This window comes from Notamacropus eugenii, chromosome 3, assembly GCF_028372415.1.
Source record: "Notamacropus eugenii isolate mMacEug1 chromosome 3, mMacEug1.pri_v2, whole genome shotgun sequence".
NCBI lineage: Eukaryota > Metazoa > Chordata > Mammalia > Diprotodontia > Macropodidae > Notamacropus > Notamacropus eugenii.
The window spans coordinates 284,975,106-284,988,246 of NC_092874.1; the positions used below are offsets into that span (position 1 = coordinate 284,975,106).

The window sequence follows — 13,141 nt, forward strand, 5'->3', positions numbered from 1 at the left end:
TCAAGAGATCATAAAAATGAAAAATGTCCATATTTCTTCAAACCAGAGAGCAAAGTGGAGATAGAAAGAATCCACTGATCATGTCCTAAAAGAAACCTGAAAATGAAAACTCCCAGATACACGATAGCCAAAATCCAGAGTTTTCAGGTCAAAGAAATAATGCTTCAGTCAGCCTGAAAGAAGGAATTAAAGTATCAAGGAACCATGGTTAGCATCATGCATAACTGGGCAACCACTACTACAAAGGCACAGAGAGCTTGGCATACAATATTCCAGGTGGCAAAGGATAAAGGCTTACAACCAAGAATAAATTACCCAGAAAAGCTGAGTAATTGAATAGGAGGAAATTAATTAAACAGAAGCCTTCCTAATGAAAAGATCAGAGCTGTGTAGAAAGTTAAAAATACACGGGAGTCAAGAGAAACAAAAAGGGCTAATATGAGTGATCACAAAGGACTAAATAAGGATAAATTGTCTACGTTCTAATATGGGGAGAAAATACGTGTGTCCCCTCAGAACCCTTCAACATCAAGGGTCACAGAGAAGAATCTAATTAGATTAGATTAGATTAGACCTGGAAGAGGAGGGGAGGGAGGTAGAAAAAGGATTGGGAAAATGATGTCATGTAACTGTGGTAGGCAAGCAGAAGTCAACAACAAACAAGGACAAAGGGACAGGGAAGACAGTCACACTGAAACTCAAGAGTCATTTCCACTGGTCACAGGAGAGAGGAATACACAAACACAACACACATACACATGGCACTCAAAGGGAGGAATAAGGAAGAGGGTAGATTTGAGGGGGGACTGGTCCCAAACCAAAGAAACCCAAGGATAAACAAAAGTCTTTCTGTGGTGACAAAGAACTGGAAATGGAGGGAGTGCCCATCAACCAAGCAAGAGCCGAACACATTATGGCACGTACGTGTGACAGAATACTATTGTGCTCAAAGAAATGACGATGGCAGGGTCACGAGAAGAATTTACACAAGGATAAAAAGTATTTTAAGAACAGATAACTTTAAAAGACTTAGGAACTCTGATCAAAAAGACAACTAAGATCCCACAGGACTACCCACCTCCAGACAGAGGAGCGAAGGCCTCTGAGGGCAGACTGAGGCTTTTTTGGGAACACAGCTAATGCGGGAATTTCTTTGGCTTTATTATATATGTTCGCAACAAGAATTATGGTTTGTTCTCAAGGTGGGGCATGGAGAACGTGGGAGAGAGACAAGGTGAATTTTTGCTGATTGAAAAGAAAAGGTACTTTAAAGGAACTTTTGATGAGGAGCTCTGATGTGCTAAGCACTTAATCTAATACTAATGCACCTAGAATTTCTGAAGTGGGTGAATACAAATAAAGATGTTATCACCTTATCCTCAAGAGTCTGGAAATTCTATGTATTCCTTTTTTTTTCAGCAAGGGCAAGATCAAGGGAAAGAAACCAGAAGGGAGTTAGATTAAAGTTTGAGAATCACTAAACAAGAGTAGGGTTGCTAAAAGAAAAAAAAATTGAATATATCATTTAACTTTTTTTAAAAAAGTGTCACAGAACTTCACAGAGCCTCTTTGGTAGCTATGAGAGCAGGACTTTGTACTTACTGTACCAACAACAGAATGGGAACTGAGAATTTTTTAAAAAGGGCTAATGCAAAAGATGTATAACCAAAGTTATGATCTTTTTCTGTTAAATGCTCCTCATTTCTAGTTGTGGCTTTTTAAGTTATTTAGAGTAAACCAAAGTGAAACCTAAAACGACCTTCTAAGCCACTCTCTTGTCCAAAGCCGATCATCTACCCCACCCCCTTTTAAAAAAATAATACTATATCTGGCTCATAAAGCAGCTGAAATAAATTGTGTTAAAGCTTGGCAACTACTACCCCCCTTCCAAAAAAAGGTACATAAACTACGACTGAGAATGGAAAGTTACAGCTTGAAAGGAGTATTTCTGCCAAACTTCTACTGTATGAATATAACAGCAATTCTACACATAATAGTCGGTGCCCTTCCCCCAATCCCTATTACCTTCATAATATCATTGGCACAAAAATATATTGGATTAAATTATTTCAGAAACATATGCTCTTCATGCTTACTTAGTTTTTGCTCTTAAGGAAACTTTATGAGTGCTTTGAAAATATAAAACTATATCAGCATGGATACTTCTCAATGTGTACATATTGAATACCTTCTGCATTTTCTGAATGATTTTTAAAGTGCTGGGAGAGGTGGCCACACCTGGAGTCCCTGCGGGGGGTGGGGGGAAGCTGGCTGAGGGATCATTTGAGCTGGAGTTCTGGGCTGAGGCTGGCCTTAGGCTGCTCATGTGTCTGTACTGAGTCTAGCACCAACATGGATAAGTCCCTGAGAGCTGGGAGCCGCTAGGCTGCCCAAGGAGAGGCAGAGTGGCCCAGGGCAGAAAGGGACCAAACAGATCAGCCTGTAAGCGGCTGTTGTATTTGGAGCCTGGGTGAGAGAGAGGAGGCCCTTACCCCCAAAGATATTGTTATGTATTCAAATTTTCCTTTAAATTTTCACTAAATCTCCTCACCAGAAAAGTTTATGTATTACATTGTGAAAACAAAGAATTTAAGAATACAGTGGCTTGAAATTCTTGTGAAGCTTTAACAGGGACTGGTTATTTCCTCTCCCATGTTGTTGGTATATGACTATTCTTTCTAATAAAATCAAGAATTTTAGGATCTCTTGAGGTTTATAAATCAAAGATAAATATTTTCCATAGACTAAAAGCACTTTATGTTAAAATAACATGAATAACAATAATCTTGACCTAACTAATGAATAACTACTCTTAATTGTTCACCTATGAAAGGCCCACTGACTCTGACATGTTATACGAATGCCATTTAAGAGCTTTGACAACAGAATCGAATCCTGTCAACAGGGGCATGTGTTTTGGCTTCAAACAAAAGGACGTACAGAAAGTTCCTAGGAATCATTTTTCAGGTAGGTGGTCACTTCCCTGATCATTTTTCTACTCTAGATTTTTACTCTCCTTCTCACCCTAATGTCGTCCTCTCAATTTTCCCTTCTTCTCATTATCACTACTTCATTCTATGTATAAGATAAAATAAAATTGATAAAGGGCCTTAGCAACTTATTTGCTAAGAGATGTACATCTACCTAAGATGAGAACCTAAATGTTTCTAAAATTTACCATTTTATGTAAGAAAGAAAAAATGGGCATTCTTAAAACTCTGAGCTGTTCAGTGTTAAACTATGTGTAATATGTATCTGCATCTGGAGTGCTTATCTTGGAAAACGTTCAAATGGCAGCCACAACTGTGACTGAATATAGATGGAAATTAATCCTCTGTAAAATGGGTATAACACAAAGCTATTTAAAGGAGCCAGATTTTCATCATTCTTTTCACTCACATGCACAGAAAACCAAGCCATAAGTAATTACAATTCTTAGAGATCTCCTACAGGGATCCAGTGAAGTTATAAAACATCCTGAGCACTAGCTAGATGAAACCATTTACAGCAACAAAAATATTCCATAACGGAGCACTCTGAAATAGCTGGACACATCATGGTACTGAAAATAGGTCTGTATTAAAGAAAATCCATGGTAGTATTTTTCACAGTTCCTATCATTAACTAACTCTCAGACTCTGGCTACCTTGAAGCATTCTGACCAAAGGGAGATTCTCACAATAGATCCACTGCATTACAGGATGAGAAGATAATTTTACTTGTGGCCTTCTATGCCACTGAAAGTCCTACTGGGACGATCAACTACAAATACTAACTGTTAAAGTTAATGGCCTTTTCTTAATTAGTTGAATTTCATTCACATTCTATACACTATGTTTTCTCTGCTTCAAGTTCCTGGAATTTCCTCACTTGAGTGGTTGGACTTGCAATATCTCTGGTATTAGGAACTACCAGATGAGGCATTTCCCTCTACCAATACAGATGAATGTCTTCACTGCAATTTATAATTAGAGTTGCTTTGTCCAAGGGCACACAGTTAAGAGGTGACACCTGAACTCAGGTCTTCCAGAGTCAGCTCTCCCATTGCCTCTACCACTCCTTTGACCGATTCTGTTCGTTTTGATTAAGACAAGCCCTTCTGCCTCACATTTTAGTCATGAGTCTCAACCGGCTAGTCTTAGCAATAGCTTTATGGCTAAATTTGCCTTCTTGTATTTTCTCATGTGAGGCCAGTGGTTTTGTGGCTGGTCCTGTCCTCTGAGTCACAGATTGGTCACCAAGGCCCACTTTCCTCTCTTCTATTGCTCATCTTTATAAGGTACTCTCTCTCCTGATAATACCTATGAATCCCTATCACCATTCTCCGGCCCATGCCTGTCACTAAATATTCAGTGGTGCCTCTTCTCTTCATTCTCTACTTCTTCTTCTATCTTTTACCAGCCCCCCAGAGGTTAGGACTCTGTTCTGCCTGATGGGCCAACCTTTCCTCTGCCTACACTAACGGCCACTGATGGGAAAGGTGGGTCAGATCAGGTGAAGCAGCAACATATCCTGCTGAGAATGTAATTGGCATTTACCAGGCTGGTCAAACCACTGTGACCACCAGTGAAGTCAGCCTAGGATCCCGAGCACAAGAGCCTGGAAAGCAGCAGTATCCCCCAGAACCATCAGCCCTACTTCCAGCCCAGCCTCAGCAGCCATTATCATCAGGGGAAGGAGATGCAACCTGGTAACTGTTTGTGAAACTGATGTCAGCCTCACCTCCTCCTCAAACCACAGTCCTGAGAACAGGGCAAAGTGCGTCCTCCCCACATCAAATGGCTCAACATTAGGAACCGCAAAGGCTTTCTTAATGGAAAGGACAGTAAAGATGATGCACTCCTGTGTGTTTTTCCGTTGTGACCCAAAGACCCCAGCACCTTTCCATCAGAACAGAAGGAAAAACTTCCTCCAAATGTGTGACCTTGCCCATCAGAATGGGAGCTGCTAGAGGAGGGACAATCTGCCTATTCTATTTGCATCCCCAGTGCCCAGTACAGTGCTTTGCACTCATTCAAAGCTTCTTCGTTCTTAAAGCATAATTTCATTTTTTTTTTCCAAAAAAAAATTTCCTTTTCCCTGCTAACATAAAGAGCATGGATGTAAGTGAGATGTCCACGGCTATTATGTCACATGGCTATGACAGAAACGCCAACACTGGTGCCCTTCTGCATCTCCTGAGAATAAACTTCTTTTATTCTTCACTCCCACTAGACCCGAGGCCTAGAGCGCCACCATGGCCAGGACCTGCATTGCCCACTAGTCCCTCTTCTTCATCGGCTGCCTTTGATGGGCAATTAGTTCTCTCCTGCCAAGTCCGCCGGGAAACAGGGCAGTCCTCTGAGAAAGGGTAGAAATAAGCACTGCAAAAATAAAGTCTGAATAGAAGTGAAGATATTAGATTGTCCTAAAAAGCAATGGGATGTGGAATTTGAGAATGGCTAAACAAATTGTAATATAGGAATGTAATGGAATATTATATTGTACCTTAAGAAAAATGAATATGAAGAACTCACAGAAGCACAGTGAGAGAATGAGGAAAGCAATGTACACAGTAACGACCAACAAATGGACAGACTAACAGTAGATGCTATGTAATCAAGGTGGCGCCACAGTGCACAGAGCACCAGGCCTGGAGTCAGAGGATTCATCTTCATGAGTTCAAATCTAGCTGGGTGACCCTGGGCACATCACTTCACCCCGTTTGCCTAGGCTTCCTCCCGGTAAAAGGAGCTGAAGGAGATCGCAAACCACCCTGGTATCTTTGCAAGATAATCCCAAAAGGGGTCATGAAGAGTTGGGCATGCCTGAAATGACTCAACGCAACAAATGTAATTATGACCAATGAGGCCCAAAGAAGACACAATAAATGTACCTTCCCCCAATCCCTTGGCGCACCTGGGGACAAAGGGAACAGATGACTGCAGACGTGGCTAGTTTTCTTTTAAATATGTTTCTGCATTACCTTTATTTCCCCAAATGTCTTTTCCTCCCCCTCACCAAGACAGTCGTCCTTTTAGCAAAGAACAAAAAAGAAAAAAAGCAGTTCAGCAAAACTAATCAGAACATCAACTAAGTCCAATAGTATGGACAGTCTTCCATTCCTACAACCCTCCATCTTGGCAAAGAGAGAAGCGGGATTGGTTAGTTTTGCTGAGTTGTTGTTACAGTGAATGGTACACAAAACAGAAGAGGAGGGATATAGCCAGAAATAAAAGGTATGAAAAACACATACATACATACGTGAATATAGCATAAATGTTAAAAAAAAATACCCAACAGGATAATTGGAAAATATTTGGTGAAAACTTGTCAAAATAATGAGAATAAAAATGAGACTTTCAATTTCCCTCTGGTGCTCCTTGAGCATCTTTTGCTTGTCGTTGTATCTCCAGAGCTTAGTACAGTATAGTAAGAAGTTAATAAATGCTTACTGATCACCTGACTATATCTAAGCTGAAGTAAAAAAAAAAAAAACCTGGGGGTTGTGGGTGTTCTTGGCAAATGCAGAATCAGAGATTTGAAGCTGAAGGGGCCTCCACTGGTCCAACCTGCTCATTTTAGTTAATATGGCCTGAATCCATCCATGGAAGATGATATCGCACTTCCGGATACCTTTCCCCTGGTTTTGTATTCTGGCACACATCTTCAGAATTTGTGGGTAACAAAAGAAGTGCTTTCAGTATTACCTTGTTTAGATCAGGGCTCCTTAAAACTTTTTCCACCCATGACCCCTTCAGTACTTCTTAAACCGTGGGTTGCAAGTTTAAGAAGGGCTGATTTAGATGAAAAATCTGTTATTTTGCTACAAATGCTGCCAGAAGAGCATTAAAATGAAAGAATGATCATCATCATCAAAACAAATGACACATTTCTTACCAACACATGGAAAATTGAACAGTGAATCCTGTGTGATCCTCTAAATACTAATTTTCCCTACCTGACTACCTTCCACTTATCTAAAACCAGTCTCAGAACCAGTTTGAGAAAAAGAGGAAAAAAAGGTTTTGTAAAACTTTCTAAGTGCCAACTAAAACCCCATCTCCTACAGGAAGCCCTCCCCAATAAATGCCTCTTAATTCTCATGCCTCTCCTCTGTTAATTATGTCCCATGTATCCTGTATCTAGCTTGTTTGTACGTATTTGTTTGCATATTGTCTCAGCACTTGACTGTAAGTTCCTTGAAGGCAAGAAGTGACTTTTTCTTTTTTTTGTATCCCCTGAGCTTAGTATAGTGCCTGGCCCATAGGAGTTGATAAATAAATGTTTTCTGACTAATTGATTGATTGTTAATTCTTTCCAAGAGAAAAAAAAAGGGTGACATAAAAATATACTAGGGGACTATGTTAGTATGAAGATTCGAACCTCTGAACTTCTTTAATTTTTCGAGTACAGGTACTCCTACTGACATAAAAAAATCATTATTAAATAGAATTGAGAATTATTCTGAAAGATAAGAGAGAATTAATTAAGCATAGTCAGGAAACAGGAGATCGGGAAAACGTGGTCACTCAGTTTAGCAGTTTTTCTAGATGGCAAAAAAAAAAATCTCCAAGAATTTTCAAAAGCTGCTGTTAGACAGAGAAGACAGACTAAATCGGCTTACCACTTGAACCATTTTGAGATATCTGGCATATCTTGGATCCTTGGCTACAGTTAAGATATGTTCTGCGGCTGCTTCACATTTCTGTGGTCCAGTGTCTTGTATACTCTTCTGCTGTAGAGAGTATTGTGTATAAATCTTTATATAATTCAGAAAAGGGGACTGTCATTTTATTCACAAAGGATGCTTTTTTTTTTTTAATAATTCTAAGGCAACTAACATACTCTAATCCCCAAAAGAAAACAATATTTCCAAGATTTGGACTAAAAATAAACTCAGATATATCTCAAAATATTTATGCACACCCAAATAAAATTTCAAAAGAGGCTCATTTCAAGTTTGACGTACTGTTTTTGGAAAGAGAAGCTGTGGTAGGAAAAGACTCCTTTTCAAAATCTGAAAATTCTCAGAACTGCTACTATATAGGTCATACATGTATGAATCATGGAAAGCCATTATTTTAATGACATTTTATCATCATTCCTTTAATCAAATTAATCTAAATTGTTTTAGGCAATGATATCCTTAAGTATCTAAAGTTTGGATCCCTTACTAAATATTTCAATTTAATTGTTTAAAGCTATTTCCACTTCTTAGAAAATGGTACTAGGAATATCACTATATAGTAAATAGAAGCCTATCTCACAGATGAAATTCTCAATTTTGAAAGTTTCACATAGATATAATTATTATTTCAAAGGTAGAGAAAAATTTTAAAAATTTAAAATATTTGGACCTGAGATTTCAGCAGCTGGGTATAACTCCCAATGTAGAAATTCCCCACACCATTATAGACTAGCAAATGTCATATATAATCACAGAGCATTGAAAGGCTAAGCAACGTGCTTATAGTAACAGGGTTAGCATGTGTCAAAGGAAGAAAATGACCCCAGGTCTTCATAACCCCAAGGTTGGTCCTCTAGAAATTCATTATGTCATACTAACTCTGAGCAAGATTCATACAATTCTCTCAACATTTGCTGTATTTCACATTAATATAGGACTTTCATAATTAATATGTATGTGTATATACACACCGACACTATATTAACCACTTTAATTTTCTAGCATGTGAACATTTCAGATAAAGTTAATGACCGGGAATTTAAGCCAGTACTGATAGTTATTTTCTGTCTAGTTCTCTAGAGCAGAATCTGTTTGTAGCTTTAATAAGGCAAATTTAAGCAAATGAAAAGGGCAGTGAGTCATTCACACATGAAGGTCTAGTACAGGGAAATCTATTCAGGCACAGTATGCCTGTCTCCTGCTCTCTGAGAGTCCACTACCTATTTTATATAGCATATGAAAATACATACTATAATCATTACAATTTAAATCAGAGCCCAGCCTGAGCAAAATCCCAAGTTAGGCTAATAATAACTGTCCCCCAAGCCCCAGAAGTCTCTCAAACTCAAATGTTTAACAATCCTAAATGTGCTACTAAAAAATTCAGACATATTTCATATTTTATCTACATGTAAGGTGAGCATGTTGAACTGAAACCACTAAATTAATTTTTAAAAAATTCAAACAAGCTTCCAAGAATATATTTTTATTTGTGGACAATAAATTTGCACAACAAAATGGAGCAAATTTCAGTGAACACACTTGCTTAATAAATTTAATTTGTAACTCTTAATTCATGCTGTAACCAAGAGTTCAATAAGATTATGTAACATTTTGCATTTTTGCCATTTGAACGACCGTCTTGGATCATCTACCATACCTCTCAACTGGCCCTAATTTTATTTTAGAGCTCACCTCAATCTGTATGAATTAACTATTGCTCCTGTAACAAATGGTAATCTCTGACCCATGAAATAAAGGTTGCAGAAAACCAGTGTGACATTTTAATTTAATGCTTCCTAACTCCAAATCATGAGCTAGTCCTACATTTAGGCCACAGTTTGAGAGGTATGGATCATGAACACAATGTATATGATTACCCATCACTGAAAAGTTTTCCAAACAAATTTCGGGTTGTCTTATTTTAGAAAAATACACTTATTAACTGAGTTAATGATGAAGTCAATGAAAAATGAAAATGTGTTCATCAGCACGGCAATATCAAGATAATTTACAAATGTACATCTGTTTCAAGATTATGTGGAGTAGATTTTTAAAAACTTAACCCAATAAACATGCAACATTATGACAGTCTTGCAATACATGCACTGAATGGGTATGCTTTATAGACATTCCAACTGAACTGATGCACACTTTTTATGTAAAGCAGCAACACATTGTACATTCACTTTATCATGGATACACCATTATTTTATCATAACTCCGTGTTTGCAAAACATGTTAGAACTCTGGCTAAGAGTGGTGCTGATTACTGTTTTTCCTAAGCAAAAAACAAAACAGCCACAAAACCCACAGCCCACAGTTAATATAGTGGGTCTACATGAACTTTTCAAATACATTTTGTAGGTACCATTTCATAGCAGCACCTCAAAGACCTCAGTCATGTTTCATCGCTGTGTTGTTTTAAGTTTATAGGCAGACACATTTTAACAGGCTCAGGGGTGCCCTGCCTAAGGATAAACACTTTCACGAAAACATGACTTGAGGCAAAAGAGGAGGTAGGCAACTGCTACAGAAACAATGCTATGAACATGAAGGCCCCTCCTGGGAGCAGGATGGGACGGGAGATGTTGGCCAGAGCCTGTGACATGGGGAAGAAGGGCCACGCACAGGGAGAGCCAAGGAAAGGGGCCCTGGACACTCTACTCCTCAGCAGGGGCTGAAGGAGCAGAAGGTTTGGGACAACCTAGATACAGTTAGTGTAGGGGGAGACGAGTGGGCGGAGGAGATGTGGGTGCCAGGGAGCACTGCACCAGTCTGCTGCGAGAAGAAGGCAGGTTTACATCAGAACAACTAGTCTGACTCAAGACAATGGGGCTGATTAAGGACCTGATGCTGACAAAGGACAGGTAGGTTGGTCTCTGATGAGAAAATTAGTTAAAATTAAAGTGGGGTTTCCCATGGTTAAGATGGAAGTTTTGTTAAACTGCACTGTCCATGTAATTAAATCCCAACTTTAGTGGGATACGCCTGTACAACTAAAGATAATTACAATTGAGGACATAAAGAAGACAAATGTAAAAATTCCAGAAATCTCATTCGGAGGACAAGAAAATTTAGTTTGGTTGAAAGAACAAATAATCTTCTAAAGAAAGGAAAATTCCTGTCCAACAACTATAATTTTAAAGTTTTACTCTGTACACATATTTCTGGAGGCCTTCGCGATAAATGAAACTATACACTGTATACCAAATGAATATTAAATTATCCAACTGTAGGGAATTGTTTCTCTAATCTGCATCCAAGATACATGTCTGAATATACAACACAGTAAGTACTTTGTTCACAATAAGTGCAAATAAATGTTGAATTAAATATATTTAAATGAAAGTCCTAAAAAAAAGACCACAGACACAATTTCATATAGGTGAATGGATATTATTACTTTGTGACAGCCACTTAAAGGATTATAAAAATGGTCTTGCTTATTAGTCTCTGAACTAACTACTTCACTGAAATAAATATCTGAAGATTGTCCTTATCTCAAACTGTCCTTATAAAAAACTTAAAAAGAACTTTTAATATGTTTCAATTAAATCCAACAAAAATTTAAAAAACAAACCATTAGCTGTGAGAGATGAAGGGTAGAATCATATTCAAGATTTTTTTCTGACCCCCCAATACTTCATGTTTTCCTTTTCAACAGTTTGAAGGAAAAGATGAAAAAGTTCAACTTTAATCTGAATTTCTGAACTGATTACGCTCAGAAAGCAGGCCATGTGAACAAGGACAAAGAGGAAACAGAGGCTGACAATAGGTTTATACCGCAGATTTCTCCCATTTGCAGTTCAGAATTTGGCTCTTAACACTTTTCCACTTCTCTTTATTTCTTCTTTCCACCTAGTTGCTCTTCCATCAGGTTTACCCATGAGGACATATTCTTTCGGAAGCAGGTATTAGTCTTCAGTACTTAAATACTTACCTCGGATTGAGGAGACAGAGATGACTGTTGACCTGAGGGGGCTTCAGGACCATTTGGAACACCATTAACATTTGCAGTCGATATTTCAAATTTAACATCTTCTAGACCCGGAATAGATGACAGCTGAACACACACAAAAAAATTCCAATATATGAGGAGAATACTAAAAGCAAATCAGGTTCTGGCTATTATTTTTTACTAAAATCAGAAGTTTTATGTTATATATACTCTGAGTAATGTGATAAAATTATGGGTCCTTTTTGGAATAATGGTTTTAAATGCACAAAATAAAATACATGGGTTTGTAGAGGAAGCCAATCATATTTAACTGTAGTTATAAAATAAAAAACAAAACAAAATAAGTTCTAACTTGGCTATGAACTCTTATCTATACCACAGAAATCCATGGATGTATGAAATTTCTAAGAAATTCTACATATTTTTTTTACATGGAAAAATATACTAAAAATACACATTGCAGTTGGATTTATCAGCATGTCTTACTTTGTTTATAATTTGATTTCTTTTCCATCAATAGTAAACATCTTTCTAGTTGTACATATACTCAAGGTGCATTTCAAACTTCTAAAATGGTCAGTGTGAGATATGAACACGGTCACTACTAGAAGATATGGAATCAGACATTTTCAGGCCACAAGTTAATCAAATAGTGATTAACTGAGGAAAAGACCAGCTTCTCAGGAGAGGGCCAAGTGTTAGCGCAGGCTACTGAGTCCCCAAGATTTCACGGAGAGGCAGGAGTGACCACCGACTTTCCTCACTGAGTCATGGAAGTCAAGATATATGTCTCTGTTACAGAGGAGGGCTCTACATTCAGGGAAGAGAAGGACTCACTGGAAGGTGACACTGATGTAAAAAAGGAAATGAATCTTACTAATTTAAAAGAAAAAAAGTAAAATTGAAGTCAGAGGCCAAACGGGCTGATTACTCTGAATTTCAGTATTATGTCAATGTATCTGTCCATTCCCATTATTAGAAGATGCTGGTAATTCCAAATGAGAACACAATCAACTAAATAAGGACTGAGCTACAAAAAAAGAAATCACCTTTATGAGAAATCTAATGAAATTAGTCCTGAGTCTAGCTATACAGAAAGGGAAATGGAGAACAGACAAGTGATCTCCAAACCCAGTTTTATAGTAAACTGCCCATGAACTGAAGTGTTTGGAGGATTTTTTGGTCTATAACCCTCCAGTTTCACTTTGTATGTATAAACACTTTTAATATTCATCACTGGGTATTGTTGATATAGAAAAAAAGTTATGGAAAATTGGATAATTCTGGAGCTTGAAAAATTTAAGATCTAAAACAATTATCTTTATTTTGTGGAGGCCCAGAGAGAAAGAGTAGATTATCAAAGATGAAATTGCTCTCAACAGGATAAATATTTGGTTGATTTTAGATTAATTGTTCTTTACCAGGATTTCCAACACTGTTTTACAGAATGTTAATAAGACTTCTAAGAGAAATGGCTAGTGATATTTTTCTGACCAAAAACACACACATAC

General features: G+C 37.8%; 1 protein-coding gene across 6 annotated transcripts in view; it reads right to left on the reverse strand.

The window, feature by feature from the left end:
• The window catches only part of WASHC3 (WASH complex subunit 3), a 47,863-nt gene that overhangs the window by 20,356 nt on the left and 14,366 nt on the right, over positions 1 to 13,141 (reverse strand). For 3 of the 6 annotated variants that reach the window (XM_072655733.1, XM_072655735.1, XM_072655738.1), the window contains exons 4-5: positions 11,613 to 11,735; positions 7,607 to 7,717 (exon numbers count right to left, since the gene is read on the reverse strand). In XM_072655733.1, coding sequence (XP_072511834.1) covers positions 7,607 to 7,717; positions 11,613 to 11,735 — 234 coding nt within the window. Of the gene's footprint in view, positions 1 to 5,164; positions 5,341 to 7,606; positions 7,718 to 11,612; positions 11,736 to 13,141 lie in introns of those variants that run through there. The other 3 variants (XM_072655737.1, XM_072655736.1, XM_072655734.1) reach the window with 3 other exon arrangements.